The sequence below is a fragment of the Ranitomeya variabilis genome, chromosome 2 (genome assembly GCF_051348905.1).
Source record: "Ranitomeya variabilis isolate aRanVar5 chromosome 2, aRanVar5.hap1, whole genome shotgun sequence".
Classification (NCBI taxonomy): domain Eukaryota; kingdom Metazoa; phylum Chordata; class Amphibia; order Anura; family Dendrobatidae; genus Ranitomeya; species Ranitomeya variabilis.
In genome coordinates, this window is record NC_135233.1 from 148,716,482 (window position 1) to 148,738,454 (window position 21,973).

Sequence of the window (21,973 nt, forward strand, 5' to 3'; positions counted from 1 at the left end):
CTCCTTTTTTTTGTAATTCGGGGTTTCATCCTCGTTTTTCCTCGGGTCAGGTGGAGCCTTCTGACTGTCCTGGAGTGGATGTTGTGGTGGATAGGTTGCATCAGATTTGGAATCATGTGGTGGACAATTTGAAGTTGTCACAAGAGAAGGCTCAGCTCTTTGCCAACCGCCGTCGCTGTGTGGGTCCCCGACTTCGCGATGGGGACTTGGTGTGGTTGTCTTCTCGCTTCGTTCCTATGAAGGTCTCCTCTCCTAAGTTCATGCCTCGGTTTATCGGTCCTTATAAGATTCTGGAAGTCCTTGGCCCTGTGTCATTCCGTCTGGACCTCCCGGCATCATTTGCTATTCATAATGTGTTCCATCGCTCGTTGTTGCTGAGGTATGTGGTACCTGTGGTTCCTCCGGTTGAGCCTCCTGCCCCGGTGCTGGTTGAGGGAGAATTGGAATACGTGGTGGAGAAGATCTTGGATTCTCATATTTCTAGACGGAGGCTCCAGTATTTGGTCAAGTGGAAGGGCTATGGTCAGGAGGATAATTCTTGGGTTGTCGCCTCTGATGTTCATGCGGCCGATTTGGTTCGTGCCTTCCATGTGGCTCATCCTGATCGCCCTGGGGGTTTTCATGAGGGTTTGGTGACCCCTCCTTAAGGGGGGGTACTGTTGTGAACTCTGTTTTCAGGCTCCCTCTTGTGGTCACTGGTGGTATGGTGTGACTTTTGCTTTGGGCTCCCCCTGGTGGCTTTGTTTGTTATCCTGCTGGTCTCTGGCGATCAGCTGGTTCGTTATCCTCTGGGAGGTTCCTATATAGCTCTGTTTCACTTCCACTTGTTGCCGGCTGTCGATGTAATCAGTGCTACTCAGATTCCTTCTGACTACCTCGCTCCCAGTCCATCCAGGACAAGCTAAGTTTTGTTTGCTCATTTTTTGATCAGCAGTGTTTATCATGTTTTCTTGTCCAGCTTGCTAAAATATGATTCCCTCGCTTGCTGGATGCTCTAGTGGACTGAGTTTCTCCCCACACACCATTAGTTGGTGCGTGGGTTCTTGAAATCTCAGGATGGATATTTTGTAAGGGTTTTTTATTGATCGCATAGACCCCTGCTCTATTTTCTGCTTTCTAGTACTAGTGGGCCTCTTTTGCTGAATCTGATTTCATTCCTACGTATGTGCCTTCTTCTTACTTCACCGTTAATATTTGTTGGGGGCTTCTATATCTTTGGGGATTATTTCTCTGGAGGCAAGCGAGGTCTTTCTTTCTCTTTAGGGGTAGCTAGTTCCTCAGGCTGGCTCGAGACGTCTAGGAATTTTTTAGGCACGTTCACCGGCTACCTCTAGTTGAGTTGGATAGGTTCAGATTTGCGATCAGTCCAGTTACCATCTCCCTAGAGCTTGTCCTTAGTTTATTCACTTGCTGGTCTATTCGTGATCCTCAGCCACTAAGGATCATAACAGATATTACCGCCGATCAGAATAAGTGTTTGCCACGCTGTCATGCACATGATAGCGTGGCAAACACTGGATGTTCGGCCCCCCATTCATGCGAATGAGGTCCACAAACATCCAGTGGTCCGCACATCTGTAATTATTACCACCTGCAAAAATAATTTTGTAAAATCTTTTGTTTTTTTTAATATCAATACAATTACTGCGGCCTAGTCGCATTACTTTATATTTACCAACATTAGCCAGTTTATGACCAGGCCATCGACCCCAGTTTCTGAACGGGCACATTTATCGGTTTTATCATTCATGCACTTTTAATGACTATAAATGACTGTGAATTTTCTTGTTCACGTATTAAAAAAATGGCTCTTTTTGGGGATATATGGGTCTTCATTTTTACATTATAATTATTATATTTTTTGTTGTTGCTGTTATCAGGGTAAAATATTGTACATTCCTAGCTTTCCTTATATACCTCTATGCCTGTTTGTCTTACGTGATTATATAATAGCATTTCTGTCCCATGCCTCCTGGAGAGGAGGAGACAGCTTAGAGTATAAAAGTTTAACAGTAGAACAGTTAGACTAGTGGCCCAGACCTCCTCACCTTTAGAGGTACCTTTGAGAGCAGGGATAGTTATGGTCCTATCCCTAAGGACAATGAACGGTTCATGCTGCAGCGCTGCCGGTGCCTGCCTGCTGAATGTAATTTTTTTTGTTCAACACATATAATTTTCATTATGTAAAATAGGGGGCAGGTCAAAGAGGGATTAGTGACCTGTTATGAGCCATCAGTATGAAAAGCGAAGCAGAGCACCACATAAAGCCCCCTCCACACCACGAAGCATGAGAACCTCACTAACTGAAAAATGAGCAGCCACAAAAGAAAGTGCAGTATCAGCAGCTTTGTGTTTAGAGGCCAGTCCAGTAGTAGAAATATGGTGTGGGATTTGTTTTCTTAATTCCTGCATGGTGTGACCTACTTAGATCTTAGGGCAAGAACATATCAACACATAAATGACATTCTTACATTGACAATTCATGTATGATTTTATTGGCAGCTCTGATACTGTACTTATTGGGATGTTGTAGAAACTGATGGCATATATTGAAAAATATTCCATTATAAAGAATCCTCCAATGTAATGCCTATTTACAATGCAAAAGTGGGTTTCATAAAGTTAATATAAATATGTCTATTTTTAAAATTTGGTGCATGATGTGCTGTTATTTGAGGGAAATCCGAAATATCCTGTTTTTGAACCTGAGATAAGATTTAAGGATGTCCCAACGATTTTTCATCATTTGATGTCAGAACACTGATCAAAGAGGTGATGAGTCACACTTTACAGTCTTGTCCACGAATGTATTTTTGTAACAAATTATGATGTTTAGTCCTTCCTCTTTACTTGTATACAGGCTTGAGATGCCACTAATTGCGGAAGACATTTCTATCTGTTAGTCGTCTGGTTAGATATAGTGCTTCTAGATAGAAATAATTTCAGAAAGAACCAATTTGTCTCAAGAACTGGCCAGTAGGTATAGCACTTCCTACCTGATGTGGCGGAAGGAAACTTGAAAAATGAAGTAAATTTAATTGGTAGCTGCATCCTCCCAAAAATGATTAGTAGAATTTCAGCCATTGTTTATTTTGTATCTGCAAATCCAAAAATGCAATCATAATCTCATAAATATGAGCAGTAAGATGTATATTAACCCCTGTCTGCCAGCTGACGGAATAGTACGCCAAAGCATGCCAAAATAAAAAAAAGTGTTTAAAAGTATAAAAAATATATAAAAGTTAGTTCAAATCACCCCCATTTCGCCCCAATCAAAATAAAAAAAAATGAAACCTAGACATATTTGGTATTGCCGCGTTCAGAATCGCCCGATCTATCAATAAAAACAAAGGATTAACCTGATCGCTAAATGGCGTAGCGAGAAAAAAAATCAAAACTCCAAAATTACATTTTTTTGGTCGCTGCGACATTGCATTAAAAGGCAATAACAGGCGATCAAAAGAACGTATCTGCACCAAAATGATACCATTAAAAACGCCAGCTCAGCACGCAAAAAATAAGCCCTCAACCGACCCCAGATCATGAAAAATGGAGACGCTACAGGTATCGGAAAATGGCGCAACTTTTTTTTATTTTTTTTTTAGCAAACTTTGGAATTTATTTTTACCACTTAGATAAAAGAGAACCTAGACATGTTTGCTGTCTATGAACTTGTAATGACCTGGAGAATCATAATGGCAGGTTAGTTTTAGCATTTGGTGAACCTAGCAAAAAAGCCAAACAAAAAACAAGTGTGAGATTGCACTTTTTTTGCAATTTCATCGGACTTTAATTTTTTTCCTGTTTTGTAATACACGACATGGTAAAACCAATGGTATCATTCAAAAGTACATCTTGTCCCGCAAAAAATAAGCCCTCACATGGCCATATTTACAGAAAAATAAAAAAGTTATGGCTCTGGGAAGGAGGGGAGCGAAAAACGAAAATGAAAAAACAAAAAAAGCTCCGGGGTGAAGGGGTTAAGATAATTACTATTCAGGTAAGTAATACATTCATGGCATTCTTCCAATGATTCTGTCCAAAGGAAGAAGGCATCATCTATATACCTAAACCACTTAAAGGGAACCTGTCACCCCCCCAGGCGTTTTTAACTAAAAAAGCCATCTTGTGCAGCACTAATGCTGCATTCTGTCAAGGTGGCTCTTTTAGTTGGGGTCCCTGCCAAAGCTGAACTATTCGTTTTTAGAATTTGCCCCTCATACCTGCAGTTTGACAGGAGGGGCATGTTTTTTCCCCCCCTGACACAAATGCCTCCCAGCCATCACTCAGGGCCTCTGGGCGCCACCTCCACTTCCTTCATTAACGTCTCCGACGCCTGCGCTGTAAGTTCCCATCATGTGATGGGAGACGAAGGGCAGCGCCAGCCGCCTGGGGGGGGGGGGGGTGACAGGTTCCCTTTAAGCATATAAGGCTGAAAGAGACTATAGGGGTTCACAGAGACCTCCTCCCACCAACTTTAAAAAAGAATATAAGAGGGGGCACACCGTGCACTCATGACAGTACCAGAGACTTGTTGATAAAAGAACGATCAAAGACCAAATAATTATAATGAAGAACAAATGAAAGTAAGATAAGTTGATAATGAATGAATGCAACATATTCTTGTCTGGTTCATGAAAGCTCAAAAAATGGAAAACAGCTTGAAATTCATCACAATGTGCCACCTTTGAGTATAGTAACTCAACATCAAGAGTGAATAAAAGAGTATTTTCAGGCACAGTAAGACCCTCCAATTGATGGATAATATGTGAAGAGTCATGAATATGGGAGGGAAGTGATGTCGCCAATAGTTGTAAATTCCACAACACCTGCTCTTCTTCTTCTTCACTAATGCATGCCAGAGGGAAAGAAGACCGATTGTGACCTTCATTAACACTACTGACCGGACGGCTGGTAATGGTGGTGGAGCTTCTGCTAGCAGGTCCCAGGTCATCTTTTTTTGTCTGCTTTCCTTTTCCTTAACAAAACACAGTATAGTACAAAGAGACAAATATTTTGTATATATGTTTTCCATCTTACTTTTTCTTAGGTGACTATGAATATAATGAATATAAAATAGAAATATAATATATATATAAAAATAGATGTATGTATGTGTTAGGGTTTGCGGAATGCACCGAATATATTTATTGATGTGATTGGTGCGTTCGCAACCCGGGATCCACCGTGCAGGAAATATCCTGCCGCTAAGTAAATGGCGGCACTATATGGCGGTATTAACCAGCTCTGTTAGCTTCACAGAGCGGCCGAGAAAGCAAAGCTCTGTGCCCTGTTAACTCTCACAGAGACACAGGCTAAGTACCCAGAAGAGAGCAGTCAGTGGTCATGGATGCACACAACACTCCTCGCCGGAGGTGCCAGCATTCTAAGGGCTTATTTCAGCCAGGTCCCTGAACACATTCACGCATATGACCACAGTGGCGCAAAGCATGTAACTTTAGAAGATACTAGCGCATGGCCGTGCGGCCATGCAAGTCTTAAATAGCTGCAGCACGTACAGGACCTTAAAGAAGAGGACCAATGAGAGATTGCTACTGAGTCTGCGTACCTACAGGACCTTCCTAGAAAGACCAATAGACTTGGCTGCAGTACCTGAACATGTGACCCTCGATCTCCACTGAGAGATCTTACCCTGGGCATGCTCAGTGTGTGCAAAGCAGGACTTAGTCCCAGAAAAGCCTGCTCGCCGTAGATCAGTGCAGGGTACAATAGCAGAGCCTGGAGAGGCAGCAAAACCCCTTTGCACTGAATCAGACTCAGTGAGACGCTGGGACCGACGTCTCTGCTGAGCAGGCTCCACTGCGGCCGAAGGAGAATGGGAGACCGCAGCAGGGACGGATCGAGATTCCCCCTGTGCAGCAGAGGAAACTCGACTCCGAACATTACCCCCCTCCTAGGGCCCCCCCCCTCCTTGAGCCTCGCTACGCTCAAAAGCTGCAATGAGCAGCGGAGCCCGAATGTGCTCCACAGGCTCCCAGGTTCTATCCTCTGGACCGTGACCCTTCCAATCCACCAGATAAAATTTCTTGCCACGTACCACCTTGCACCCCACGATAGCATTCACCTCAAACTCATCCGTGGATGAACCCAATGTCCCGGCAGATGACTCAGAAAACCGGGACAAATGAACGGGCTTTAAGAGGGAAACGTGAAAGGTATCGGTGATACCAAGGCGTAGAGGAATAGCCAAACGGTAGACCACAGGGTTCACCTGTTCCAGAACCTTTAACAGGCCAATGTAGCGAGGCGCAAACTTAGTGGACTCAACTCGCAGCCTGATGTTACGGGCGGAGAACCACACTAAGTCGCCAGGAGCAAAGGTCGAAGCGGGGCGCCGGTGTGTATCAGCCGAGACCCTCATTCTCTCCTTGGAGGCCCGGATAGCATCCTGTGTGCGGTCCCAGATGTCACGTGCCTCCACTGCCCAGTCTGCCACCCTAGAATCGGTGGATGGCACGGGCATGGGCACAGGGACACGCGGATGCTGGCCGTAATTAAGGAGAAAAGGAGTCTGACCAGTGGAATCGGCTACGGCGTTGTTCAAGGCAAATTCCGCCCAAGGTAGCAAAGATGCCCAGTCATCCTGCCTAGCAGAGACAAAATGTCGTAAGTATGTCACCAGAGTCTGATTGGTTCTCTCTACCAACCCATTCGTCTCGGGATGATATGCAGAGGAGAGATTCAGTTCTATGCTGAGTAAACGGCAGAGCTCTCTCCAAAACCGAGACGCAAACTGGGGACCCCGGTCGCTGACAACTTTATCAGGCATTCCATGTAAGTGGAAAATATGTTTGATGAACAATGCCGCCAAGGCCCTTGCAGAAGGTAACCGTGGTAGCGGCACCAAATGCACCATTTTCGAGAAATGATCGGTGATGACCCAAATGATGGTACAGCCGCGAGACTTGGGCAAACCCACCACAAAGTCCATCGCGACCATCTCCCAGGGCCTGTCTGCCACCGGCATGAGGTAAAGTAACCCAGCAGACCGTTGCCGTGAAGACCGATTCTGGGTGCAGGAGACACACGCCCGAATATAGTCCCCGACGTCACGGGCCATATGCGGCCACCAGTACGTCCTCGCCAAAAGCTCAGATGTCCTCTTGGTTCCAAAATGTCCACCCACTCTGGACGAGTGAGCCCAAGAGAGAACCTCCGGTCGCAAATTCGCTGGTACGAAAGTCTTGCCCGGGGGCACGGACTCTAGCGAAACCGGGGCCACAGTTCTCAGGGTCACAGAGGGGACAATAAGCCGAGGCTCCTCATCCTCCTCCTCAGATGACACTAGGGAGCGGGAGAGAGCGTCGGCATGAATGTTCTTCTCCCCAGAGAGAAAATGGAGAGTAATATGGAACCGGGAGAAGAACAGGGACCATCTGGCCTGGCGAGAATTCAGCCGCTGGGCCGTCTGTATGTACACCAAGTTTTTGTGGTCGGTGAATACTTGGAATGGAAAGCGAGCTCCCTCTAAGAGGTGTCTCCACTCAGAAAAAGCTAACTTCATTGCTAGCAACTCCCTGTCCCTGATGGAATAATTCCTCTCCGCTGGTGTGAAGGTCTTAGAGAAGAAGAAGCAAGGATGCTTCCGACCTTGAGCATCCTTTTGGAAAATGACTGCTCCAGCACCAACGGATGAGGCATCCACCTCCATTATAAATGGCTTATCTACATCGGGGCAATGTAGAATAGGAGCGCTAGCGAAGTGTGACTTAATCGAAAGGAATGCCTTGGAGACATCCTCCGACCACAACTTGGGATTTGCTCCCTTCTTGGTGAGGGCAACCAAGGGAGCTACCAAAGTTGAAAAGTGTGGAATGAACTGGCGATAGTAATTGATGAACCCCATAAAGCGCTGCACCGCTTTAAGAGAATGGGGTTCCTGCCAGTACATCACAGCCTGTAGTTTGGCAGGATCCATAGCCAAACCCTGGGCAGAGATGATATAACCAAGGAATGGCAAGGACTCCTGCTCAAACACACACTTCTCCAACTTGGCGTAGAGAGAGTTTGCCCGTAAGAGGTCGAAGACTTTGCAAACATCTCTCCGGTGGGAGTCAATATCTGGAGAGTAGATGAGAATATCATCCAGATAGACTACGACCGAGGTGGTGAGCATCTCCCGGAAGATGTCGTTCACAAAGTCTTGGAAAATGGCTGGGGCATTACAGAGCCCGAAGGGCATCACCAGATATACATAGTGCCCATCTCTGGTGTTAAAAGCCGTCTTCCACTCGTCCCCCTCACGGATGCGAATCAGGTTATAAGCACCCCGCAAATCTAATTTAGTAAACACCCTTGCTCCCCGTAACCTATCAAAGAGCTCAGATACCAGGGGTAGTGGGTACTTGTTTTTAACGGTGATGGCGTTAAGACCCCTGTAGTCAATGCATGGACGTAATTCTCCACTCTTCTTCTGCACGAAGAAGAACCCAGCCCCTGCAGGTGACACTGACTTCCTAATAAAACCTCTTGCCAGATTCTCTTGGATATACTGAGACATTGCCTCCGTCTCCGGGAGAGATAACGGATAGACTCGACCCCGGGGAGGCTCAGCACCAGGCAAGAGATCGATAGGACAGTCATAGGGGCGGTGAGGCGGAAGGGTCTCCGCAGCCCTTTTGGAGAACACGTCCACATAAGGCCAATAGTGCTTGGGGAGAGAGGAAAGATCTGCGGGTACCTCAGTTGTAGCAACCTGAACGCACTCCCTCTGACATCTACCCTCACAGGATTTACTCCATCCCAAAATTTTCCCTGAGGACCACTCTATATGAGGAGAATGAAAACGAAGCCAGGGTATGCCCAACAGGACCTCATCAACTCCCTCAGGAAGGACCAAAAGAGAAATAATCTCCTGATGTGATGGAGATACAGAAAGAGTGAAAGGGATGGTTTGGTGTGTAATCTGTGAAGGTAGTGTCAACCCATTTACCACTCGAATGGTTATTGGCTTGGCAAGCATCACCAGGGGTATTGCGTGTCGCTGAGCGAAAGCGGATGACCTAAAATTACCCTTCGCCCCAGAGTCCATGCAAAGCTCTACCATAAGAGTGGATGGGCCTATGGTAATTGTCCCCTTGAAGGACAATTTTGAGGTAAACGTCGCTGTGTCTAATGTACCTCCTCGAACTGCCACTAGACGCTGACGTTTCCTCGACCGCTGCGGACACTTGGAGGCAAAATGTCCGGACTGCCGGCAAACATGACAGACCTTAAGGGCACGAGCGGCCTGGGACTTAGACCCCGCTCCCGACCCCTCTATGGCCTCATGTGACTCGGGCCAAAAAGATAGAGATACCAGAAGGAGCAGTTCCCAATATAACAATTTTTATTAATTACAAAAATAGTGATAACACATAACACGTATCGTATAAAGACCATCATCAGAGATACAAATCAGGTGGTAAAGCCACCCATGGCACGGTGGATGCTAAGATAAAAAGGCAGAAGCGACGGGACCCAATAACTAGACCACAGATCAAATGGCACACAATATTATGCTTCAAACAAAAGGCCTAGATAAATCCATTTGTGTAGATAAGCCTAAAAGATCACACAGGTAATGGGATAGGCCTATAATAAGATAATGGGGCTCACACCCACTATTGCACAAATCCCTAAGGCCTAAAATAGCAGAACTGATCACAGTAAAATACAACTAATCTAATCAACACACATTACCTGCAGTCATAATGGTCTAGATGTGATCCCGTCACGTTGGAAACCTCGACGCGTGTTTCACCACTCCGCCGGTGGTTTCGTCAGGAAACTCCTGACGAAACCACCGGCGGAGTGGTGAAACGCGCGTCGAGGTTTCCAACGTGACGGGATCACATCTAGACCATTATGACTGCAGGTAATGTGTGTTGATTAGATTAGTTGTATTTTACTGTGATCAGTTCTGCTATTTTAGGCCTTAGGGATTTGTGCAATAGTGGGTGTGAGCCCCATTATCTTATTATAGGCCTATCCCATTACCTGTGTGATCTTTTAGGCTTATCTACACAAATGGATTTATCTAGGCCTTTTGTTTGAAGCATAATATTGTGTGCCATTTGATCTGTGGTCTAGTTATTGGGTCCCGTCGCTTCTGCCTTTTTATCTTAGCATCCACCGTGCCATGGGTGGCTTTACCACCTGATTTGTATCTCTGATGATGGTCTTTATATGATACGTGTTATGTGTTATCACTATTTTTGTAATTAATAAAAATTGTTATATTGGGAACTGCTCCTTCTGGTATCTCTATCTTTTTGGTATACATGCTTGAGTGAAGGTATTATCCCTCCTGATGTTTTTTCTTCATTTATATATATGAGGTGTTCTCCTTTGGTATATCATGTGACTCGGGCGCCTGGACCGGAGATTCCAAAGGTCTGGCGAAGGTGGGAGCCAGCCGAAACCTCTGCTTACACTGGGCTCGCTCCAACCCTCGCTCATGAAAACGAAGGCCTATGCGAGTTGATATAGATATGAGCTCCTCCAGTATAGCGGGAATCTCCCTAGTGGCCAAAGCGTCCTTCACATGGTCAGCCAGCCCCCTCCAAAATACTGGGATGAGGGTTTTATCTGACCACTCCAACTCAGACGCTAAAGTCCAGAAGAGAATGGCAAATTGGCTGACCATGGTCGAACCCTGATTCAATGCCAGCAGTTGGAGCGCCGTATCATGGGTGACTTGAGGTCCTACGAAGACCTGCTTCAGAGTGCCCAGAAACCGAGGAACACTCTGCACCACATGATCGTTGCGCTCCCACAGCGGCGTAGCCCACTCCAAAGCTCTGTCCGACAGGAGAGAAATTACAAATCCCACCTTTGCCCGCTCTGTGGGAATACTTGCAGCCAGGAGCTCGAGATGTATACCGCACTGGCTCACGAATCCCCTACAGGACTTACTGTCCCCAGAGAATTTTTCAGGCAACGGAAGGTGGGATAAGGTCGGAACAGAGGTGGCAGTGGGTAAAGCTGCAGCAGCCACGCTAGCAGCCTGAACAGCAATTGCGGTAACATCCACCGCCGAGGTTGCACGCTCGAGAGACGCCAACTGGCCCTCCAGCAGCTGGATGTACCCCTGCAATCGCTGTTCATCCGCCATTACTTAGCCAGATCCTGGCGCTAGTATACTGTTAGGGTTTGCGGAACGCACCGAATATATTTATTGATGTGATTGGTGCGTTCGCAACCCGGGATCCACCGTGCAGTAAATATCCTGCCGCTAAGTAAATGGCGGCACTATATGGCGGTATTAACCAGCTCTGTTAGCTTCACAGAGCGGCCGAGAAAGCAAAGCTCTGTGCCCTGTTAACTCTCACAGAGACACAGGCTAACTACCCAGAAGAGAGCAGTCAGTGGTCATGGATGCACACAACACTCCTCGCCGGAGGTGCCAGCATTCTAAGGGCTTATTTCAGCCGGGTCCCTGAATACTCTCATACACAATCTCCTCGCCGGAGGTGCCAGCATTCTAGGGGCTTATTTCAGCCGGGTCCCTGAACACATTCACGCATATGACCACAGTGGCGCAAAGCATGTAACTTTAGAAGATACTAGCGCATGGCCGTGCGGCCATGCGAGTCTTAAATAGCTGCAGCACGTACAGGACCTTAAAGAAGAGGACCAATGAGAGATTGCTACTGAGTCTCCGTACCTACAGGACCTTCCTAGAAAGACCAATAGACTTGGCTGCAGTACCTGAACATGTGACCCTCGATCTCCACTGAGAGATCTTACCCTGGGCATGCTCAGTATGTGCAAAGCAGGACTTAGTCCCAGAAAAGCCTGTTCGCCGTAGATCAGTGCAGGGTACAAATAGCAGAGCCTGGAGAGGCAGCAAAACCCCTTTGCACTGAATCAGACTCAGTGAGACGCTGGGACCGACGTCTCTGCTGAGCAGGCTCCACTGCGGCCGAAGGAGAATGGGAGACCGCAGCAGGGACGGATCGAGATTCCCCCTGTGCAGCAGAGGAAACTCGACTCCAAACATTACCCCCCTCCTAGGGCCCCCCCTCCTTGAGCCTCGCTACGCTCAAAAGCTGCAATGAGCAGCGGAGCCCGAATGTGCTCCACAGGCTCCCAGGTTCTATCCTCTGGACCGTGACCCTTCCAATCCACCAGATAAAATTTCTTGCCACGTACCACCTTGCACCCCACGATAGCATTCACCTCAAACTCATCCGTGGATGAACCCGATGTCCTGGCAGATGACTCAGAAAACCGGGACAAATGAACGGGCTTTAAGAGGGAAACGTGAAAGGTATCGGTGATACCAAGGCGTAGAGGAATAGCCAAACGGTAGACCACAGGGTTCACCTGTTCCAGAACCTTTAACGGGCCAATGTAGCGAGGTGCAAACTTAGTGGACTCAACTCGCAGCCTGATGTTACGGGCGGAGAACCACACTAAGTCGCCAGGAGCAAAGGTCGAAGCGGGGCGCCGGTGTGTATCAGCCGAGACCCTCATTCTCTCCTTGGAGGCCCGGATAGCATCCTGTGTGCGGTCCCAGATGTCACGTGCCTCCACTGCCCAGTCTGCCAACCTAGAATCGGTGGATGACACGGGCATGGGCACAGGGACACGCGGATGCTGGCCGTAATTAAGGAGAAAAGGAGTCTGACCAGTGGAATCGGCTACGGCGTTGTTCAAGGCAAATTCCGCCCAAGGTAGCAAAGATGCCCAGTCATCCTGCCTAGCAGAGACAAAATGTCGTAATTATGTCACCAGAGTCTGATTGGTTCTCTCTACCAACCCATTCGTCTCGGGATGATATGCAGAGGAGAGATTCAGCTCTATGCTGAGTAAACGGCAGAGCTCTCTCCAAAACCGAGACGCAAACTGGGGACCCCGGTCGCTGACAACTTTATCAGGCATTCCATGTAAGCGGAAAATATGTTTGATGAACAATGCCGCCAAGGCCCTTGCAGATGGTAACCGTGGTAGCGGCACCAAATGCACCATTTTCGAGAAATGATCGGTGATGACCCATATGATGGTACAGCCGCGAGACTTGGGCAAACCAACCACAAAGTCCATCGCGACCATCTCCCAGGGCCTGTCTGCCACCGGCATGAGGTAAAGTAACCCAGCAGGCCGTTGCCATGAAGACCGATTCTGGGTGCAGGAGACACACGCCCGAATATAGTCCACGATGTCACGGGCCATATGCGGCCACCAGTACGTCCTCGCTAAAAGCTCAGATGTCCTCTTGGTTCCAAAATGTCCACCCACTCTGGATGAGTGAGCCCAAGAGAGAACCTCCGGTCGCAAATTCGCTGGTACGAAAGTCTTGCCCGGGGGCACGGACTCTAGCGAAACCGGGGCCACAGTTCTCAGGCTCTCAGAGGGGACAATAAGCCGAGGCTCCTCATCCTCCTCCTCAGATGACACTAGGGAGCGGGAGAGAGCGTCGGCACGAATGTTCTTCTCCCCAGAGAGAAAATGGAGAGTAATATGGAACCGGGAGAAGAACAGGGACCATCTGGCCTGGCGAGAATTCAGCCGCTGGGCCGTCTGTATGTACACCAAGTTTTTGTGGTCAGTGAATACTTGGAATGGAAAGCGAGCTCCCTCTAAGAGGTGTCTCCACTCAGAAAAAGCTAACTTCATTGCTAGCAACTCCCTGTCCCTGATGGAATAATTCCTCTCCGCTGGTGTGAAGGTCTTAGAGAAGAGGAAGCAAGGATGCTTCCGACCTTGAGCATCCTTTTGGAAAATGACTGCTCCAGCACCAACGGATGAGGCATCCACCTCCATTATAAATGGCTTATCTACATCGGGGCAATGTAGAATAGGAGCGCTAGCGAAGTGTGACTTAATCGAAAGGAATGCCTTGGAGACATCCTCCGACCACAACTTGGGATTTGCTCCCTTCTTGGTGAGGGCAACCAAGGGAGCTACCAAAGTTGAAAAGTGTGGAATGAACTGGCGATAGTAATTGATGAACCCCATAAAGCGCTGCACCGCTTTAAGAGAATGGGGTTCCTGCCAGTACATCACAGCCTGTAGTTTGGCAGGATCCATAGCCAAACCCTGGGCAGAGATGATATAACCAAGGAATGGCAAGGACTCCTGCTCAAACACACACTTCTCCAACTTGGCGTAGAGAGAGTTTGCCCGTAAGAGGTCGAAGACTTTGCGAACATCTCTCCGGTGGGAGTCAATATCTGGAGAGTAGATGAGAATATCATCCAGATAGACTACGACCGAGGTGGTGAGCATCTCCCGGAAGATGTCGTTCACAAAGTCTTGGAAAATGGCTGGGGCATTACAGAGCCCGAAGGGCATCACCAGATATACATAGTGCCCATCTCTGGTGTTAAAAGCCGTCTTCCACTCGTCCCCCTCACGTATGCGAATCGGGTTATAAGCACCCTGCAAATCTAATTTAGTAAACACCCTTGCTCCCCGTAACCTATCAAAGAGCTCAGATACCAGGGGTAGTGGGTACTTGTTTTTAACGGTGATGGCGTTAAGACCCCTGTAGTCAATGCATGGACGTAATTCTCCACTCTTCTTCTGCACGAAGAAGAACCCAGCCCCTGCAGGTGACACTGACTTCCTAATAAAACCTCTTGCCAGATTCTCTTGGATATACTGAGACATTGCCTCCGTCTCCGGGAGAGATAACGGATAGACTCGACCCCGGGGAGGCTCAGCACCAGGCAAGAGATCGATAGGACAGTCATAGGGGCGGTGAGGCGGAAGGGTCTCCACAGCCCTTTTGGAGAACACGTCCACATAAGGCCAATAGTGCTTGGGGAGAGAGGAAAGATCTGCGGGTACCTCAGTTGTAGCAACCTGAACGCACTCCCTCTGACATCTACCCTCACAGGATTTACTCCATCCCAAAATTTTCCCTGAGGACCACTCTATATGAGGAGAATGAAAACGAAGCCAGGGTATGCCCAACAGGACCTCATCAACTCCCTCAGGAAGGACCAAAAGAGAAATAATCTCCTGATGTGATGGAGATACAGAAAGAGTGAAAGGGATGGTTTGGTGTGTAATCTGTGAAGGTAGTGTCGACCCATTTACCACTCGAATGGTTATTGGCTTGGCAAGCATCACCAGGGGTATTGCGTGTCGCTGAGCGAAAGCGGATGACATAAAATTACCCTTCGCCCCAGAGTCCACGCAAAGCTCTACCATAAGAGTGGATGGGCCTATGGTAATTGTCCCCTTGAAGGACAATTTTGAGGTAAACGTCGCTGTGTCTAATGTACCTCCTCGAACTGCCACTAGACGCTGACGTTTCCTCGACCGCTGCGGACACTTGGAGGCAAAATGTCCGGACTGCCGGCAAACATGACAGACCTTAAGGGCACGAGCGGCCTGGGACTTAGACCCCGCTCCCGACCCCTCTATGGCCTCATGTGACTCGGGCGCCTGGACCGGAGATTCCAAAGGTCTGGCGAAGGTGGGAGCCAGCCGAAACCTCTGCTTACACTGGGCTCGCTCCAACCCTCGCTCATGAAAACGAAGGCCTATGCGAGTTGATATAGATATGAGCGCCTCCAGTGTAGCGGGAATCTCCCTAGTGGCCAAAGCGTCCTTCACATGGTCAGCCAGCCCCCTCCAAAATACTGGGATGAGGGTTTTATCTGACCACTCCAACTCAGACGCTAAAGTCCAGAAGAGAATGGCAAATTGGCTGACCATGGTCGAACCCTGATTCAATGCCAGCAGTTGGAGCGCCGTATCATGGGTGACTTGAGGTCCTACGAAGACCTGCTTCAGAGTGCCCAGAAACCGAGGAACACTCTGCACCACATGATCGTTGCGCTCCCACAGCGGCGTAGCCCACTCCAAAGCTCTGTCCGACAGGAGAGAAATTACAAATCCCACCTTTGCCCGCTCTGTGGGAAAACTTGCAGCCAGGAGCTCGAGATGTATACCGCACTGGCTCACGAATCCCCTACAGGACTTACTGTCCCCAGAGAATTTTTCAGGCAACGGAAGGTGGGATAAGGTCGGAACAGAGGTGGCAGTGGGTAAAGCTGCAGCAGCCACGCTAGCAGCCTGAACAGCAATTGCGGTAACATCCACCGCCGAGGTTGCACGCTCGAGAGACGCCAACTGGCCCTCCAGCAGCTGGATGTACCCCTGCAATCGCTGTTCGTCCGCCATTACTTAGCCACATCCTGGCGCTAGTATACTGTTAGGGTTTGCGGAACGCACCAAATATATTTATTGATGTGATTGGTGCGTTCGCAACCCGGGATCCACCGTGCAGGAAATATCCTGACGCTAAGTAAATGGCGGCACTATATGGCGGTATTAACCAGCTCTGTTAGCTTCACAGAGCGGCCGAGAAAGCAAAGCTCTGTGCCCTGTTAACTCTCACGGAGACACAGGCTAACTACCTAGAAGAGAGCAGTCAGTGGTCATGGATGCACACAACACTCCTCGCTGGAGATGCCAGCATTCTAAGGGCTTATTTCAGCCGGGTCCCTGAACACATTCACGCATATGACCACAGTGGCGCAAAGCATGTAACTTTAGAAGATACTAGCGCATGGCCGTGCGGCCATGCGAGTCTTAAATAGCTGCAGCACGTACAGGACCTTAAAGAAGAGGACCAATGAGAGATTGCTACTGAGTCTGCGTACCTACAGGACCTTCCTAGAAAGACCAATAGACTTGGCTGCAGTACCTGAACATGTGACCCTCGATCTCCACTGAGAGATCTTACCCTGGGCATGCTCAGTATGTGCAAAGCAGGACTTAGTCCCAGAAAAGCCTGTTCGCCGTAGATCAGTGCAGGGTACAATAGCAGAGCCTGGAGAGGCAGCAAAACCCCTTTGCACTGAATCAGACTCAGTGAGACGCTGGGACCGACGTCTCCGCCGAGCAGGCTCCACTGTGGCCGAAGGAGAATGGGAGACCGCAGCAGCTCGAGATTCCCCCTGTGCAGCAGAGGAAACTCGACTCCTAACAGTATGTATATAAATAGATATATAATAAAACAGAATATAATTTATACTGACATTATATAAAAAACATTCTTATAATAATAGAACAATGTCATCAATATATTAGTAAGATACATTTTACCATGTACATATAGCATTATAAAAATAATAAACACAAATGTTTATTTTTACCTTTGACAAGATGGAAGTAAATTATGTAACAGTGCCACCTACTGTGCCCATACATTTTAGAGCAAATACTTTTTAGAATTTTTAATTAAAAAGAAAAAGTATTCACAATAAACAAGTTAGAAGAGTAAATTTCATTTCTTTTTTATCATTTTACAATATATAGTTGTAACTTATTAGTGGTGTGAATTTAATTTCCTATTTAAACCAGACACGCTAGAATCAATTTCACAAGAAGCCAATTAACTTTTTATTATGTTTTGAATGGCTCTTCGGGATAAAGCTGAAAACCCTGCTTTTGTCTGGAGAGAAGTTGCACACCCACTCTCCACATTACACACATTCTGCAATAATTACCTGCCAAATTGTTTTTTCCTTACACTGATCAATAGAAGATAATTGTTAAAAACAATCTGTGGATTTGGGCTTTCTTGGGTCCTTTTTGGTTGCGGCCTTTGGCATACTGAAAATGGTTTTGTTTCAGGCAAGAGGTCTATATCAAAGGGAATGCAGTGTGTTGGGTCAGTAGATACCTTCTCTGTATTATTGTCTATATAAGCAAGAAAAAGATTGATCTGCCGTTGTCTATAATGTATACGCTTTACTTAAAGGGGTACTCTCAAGTTGCCTCTTGAGCAGCACACAACTCTGCAGTCTCTCTAGCTTCCTTAATTCTTGGCTTTTGACAGGACGGGCACTCATCCTTGAGTGACGGTTCTGGTGAACAGTAGAACTGTAGTATTAGTAGCACTATAAAGATCAAAAGTTGTGCTATAACACATTCAGCTGTCAGTGGTTTGATCTGGACAGTACACTGCTATCACTGCAGTTACACACCGGCCATTTGAACAAGCACACAGCTGAGCACAAGAGTGAGCACTGAGAAGCATGATTAGGAAACCTGCTCTGAAAGCTGCAGGCTGCTGATTTGTCACCTCATTCCATCAGAAGATGAGAGGGAGACAGGGAGGTGGGCAAATAACTGTTGTATAGAAATCAATGGGCTCGAGAGAGTTTTTTGGATGTTAAGAATTAACCCCTCACATCCAGTGTCTGGAGGCAAAGCTCCATCAAAACCAGCTTTACACTATAGAAGATAAAAGCTGTTATTGCAAGAGAATGACAGCAGATAGGAAAAAGCAAGCCAATTGCAAACTTGCTTATTTTCATGCTGTCTAACTAATTAGAACAATTTAAGAACTTGAGGAAAAGCCTTTAAGGAAAATGTCACACAGAATGTGGAGTTGTTTCTAAAGCAGCTGCCTAAAATCTCTGCACTCATTAAGAGGTTAAATATAATGAAAATGAAGTCTAGTGCATATAATTAATTTAATGTCCATTTTATATATTTTGTGTATTTAACTTTATTTATTGTACTCACTTATGTGATGCCATTAATTTCCACAGCGCTTTACAGACATCATCACTGTCTCAGTTAGGTCTCACAATCTAACTTACCTATCACTATATATTTGTAGCGTGGGAGGAAGCCCACACAGACTCAAGGCGAATCTACAAACTCCTTGCAGATGTTGTTCTTTGTGGGACTTGGACCCAAGACCCCATAACTTTAAGGCTCTATCTACTGAGTAACCGTGCCTCCCACTTCAAACATGATTTTTTTTCCTATTTTGTAGTATATCCAGAAAAGAATGAGGAAATTACAACAGAGACACAAAATAGCTCAGAAAGCCTGAAATCTGCAAGCACTCCAAAGACAGCCAGAAAGGGTAAAGAAAAAACAGCAGAGAAATCCGAAAAAGAAAAGTCTGGCAAGGACAAAGATAGAGAGAGATTGCAGTCAACCCCTACCTCAAGACCTGAATCTCAGGTAGGTAACTTTGTAGTACCTTCAGATCCACCTCTGGGTTGAATTTTGTCCTATTTCAAACTGTCTATTTGCATCATATATGTGGAGTGCTAAGTACCTGATTATCATCATTTATACAGATTGAAACCTTTCTTGTGCACCCTATTATTATTATTACTACAAGAGTGCTGTGCACCTCCTTTATAGTTCCACATATCAGTCAACATTGACTGATATAACATTGGGCTGAGTAAATGAAAAATTAATTTTTTTTTCCACTAAAATGTTGCTTTGGCCCCAAGTTTTTAATTTTAATTTTCAAAATGGATAACAGGAGAAAACAAATGGTATAATTTGTTACACAGTTTCTCCTGAGTACGCCAATATCCCTTATGTAGTCAAAACTACTGTTGAGGCACATTGTAAAGCTCAGATGGGAAGGAGCGCCATATTGAGGTATAGATTTTGCTGGAGTGATTTGAGATTGCCATGTCACATTGGCAGAACCCCTGAGGTGCTAGAACAGCAGAGCCCCTCCATTAGTGACACCATTTTACAAACTACGCCCCACAATTAATTCATCTAGGGGTGAAGTCAGCATGTTCACACCACATGTGTCTCGCAGAATTTTATACAATTGCTTGAAGAATGAATAATTAAATTTTTACCATTAAAATGTTGTTTTAACCCAAAGTTTTTAGTTTCTATAAGCACTAATAGGAAAAAATGGACCTCACAGTTTGTTGTGCAGTTTCTCCTGAGTGCGCCAATATCCTACATGTAATCGGGAACTGCTTTCAGGCACAGTGGAAAGCCCAGAAGGGAAGGAGCACCATAGTATGGTACTGATGTTGCTGTTATGGTTTGAGGGTGCCATGAACCATTGTCAGAGCCTCTGAGGTGCCAGAACAGTATAATCCATCATAAGTGACCCACTTTACAAACTACCCCTCTCAATGAATTTATTTAAGGGTGCAGTGATCATATTGACACCACAACTGTGCCACAGACTGTTATACCATTGGGCAGTGAAGCAAAAATAATTACATTTCTACCACAAAAATTTAGTTTTAGCCCCAAATTTTACATTTTCACTCAGGGAATTGGATAAAATTGGAACCAAAATTTTTCTCACAATTTCTGCGGAACATGTCGATATCCCAGATGTGACTGTACAGTTCTGCTTACCCACCCAGCGAGAATTGGATGGGAAGGAGAGCCATTTGACTCTTGAAGAAAAACTTTTCATCGAATAATTTGCGGACTCCATATACAGAACGCCTAAGTGTCATAACAGCAGAAGCCCACCACAAGTGACCACATTTTGGAAACAACGGGAAAACTGTAAAAATGGCACCAAAATTTGTTCCACAATTTCTCCTGAATGTAGAAATACCCCATATGTGGCTGTACAGCACTGCTTACCCATATGGAGAGACATAGTGCTATTTGCCTCCTGGAGCGCAGATTTTCCTAGAACAGTTTGCGGACTCCATATACAGAGCCCCTAAGGGCTCATTTCCACATGCGAGGCACACGTCCGTATCTCGCATGTGGAAACCAAGCTGTGGAGCCTGCACTCCAGAGCGGAGCGTGCGGCCGCATAGGAACACATGGAGCTGCACAGCTCCGCTCCAAAGTGCCGGCGCCAGAGCTTGGTTTCCACATGCGAGATACGGATGTGTGCCTCGCATGTGGAAATGAGCCCTTAGTGCTAGAAAAGCAGAATCCCCCCTCAAGTGGCCCCAATTTGGAAATTATACCTCTTTAGGAATTTATCTACAGGTGTAGTGATGATGTTGACTCCATGGGTGTTTTCCAGAAACAAGCAGCAGTGGATATTGCGGAGTGAAAATTGCAAACTGCCTTTATAGTGACCAGTACGTTATGCCCACCTCATGCTTCTGGAGACACGCATCTGTAACTTAGGCGGGCTCCCATTATCACTACAGAAATGCCAAATATGTGGGCTCTAAATGTGGTTTAGGCACACTGGGGCTCAGCAGGGAGGGGGGGCATTTGGATTTGGCAGCGGAGAATTTGCTGAATTTCTTTTGGGGAGCGAGGGGCCATTTCACTTTTCCAGAGCCTTTGTGCTACCAGTAACATGGAATCCCCTATATTTTCATTAACAGATGACAGACCTGAATGGGGACTTGCTTTTTTATGGAGTGAGTTGAATTTTTGAAGCTTTTATTGGGAACATTTTACACAACATTTATGATCACATTTTTCCGGCGCTCTACTCTGAGTACTTACATCGGGATATCCATCTAAATCTCTGAGTGACGTAACAGATGAAACCCCCCGATGGATGCATTCACAATAATGAGGCAGAACAGAGTTACTCTAGACTCCATTTGGCGTCTCTTCAGCGGTCTCCTTCTTTTCAGAAGTGCACATAACTATGGCCGACATCACTTTTATGCAATCCTAAAAAGACGGACACCGCTGGATCACAGGTCCTATGGCGGCCACAGTGCCTCCATCTGCCTCATTATAGGGAATCTTCTGCCAGAGGTTCCATCTGAATCACGTATTTCAGAGATTTACACGTAAACCCCAGTGTAAGCGCCCAGCACAGAGCACAGGATAAATGTGCATTAGGCCTTACTGCGATATTTTGGGAGGCAGAATGAAAAAATCAATAGCATGTGTAGAATTGGTTTTATTTATTTTTTACGTAGTTCCTCATGCAGTATAAGTGATTGCAGCGATATTGGATTTATATGGTTTTTTTATGTTTGGCTTCTGACACACAATAAAATACAATTTTTATTGGGAAAACTAGTTTTTGCATTTCCATATTCTGAGAGCTATAATATTTCCATATTTTGTCCGGCAGAGTCATGTTATGGTTTGTTTTTGCAGGACGAGCTGACATTTTTATTGGTACCATTTTTGGGCACGTGACATTTTTTGATCTCTTTCTATTCCGATTTTTGCGAGACAGAATGAACAAAAACCAGCAATTCAGGAATTGCTTTTTTTTATACCATTCTGCATGTGTTAAAATTGGTAAGGCAGCTTTATTGTTTGGGTCAGT

General features: G+C 46.3%; 1 protein-coding gene across 2 annotated transcripts in view; it reads left to right on the forward strand.

Moving 5' to 3' along the window:
- The window catches only part of ADGB (androglobin), a 509,594-nt gene that overhangs the window by 415,004 nt on the left and 72,617 nt on the right, over nt 1–21,973 (forward strand). For both annotated transcript variants that reach the window (XM_077283074.1, XM_077283075.1), the window contains exon 30: nt 18,755–18,948. In XM_077283074.1, the coding sequence (XP_077139189.1) occupies nt 18,755–18,948 (194 nt within the window). The remainder of the gene's footprint in view (nt 1–18,754; nt 18,949–21,973) is intronic.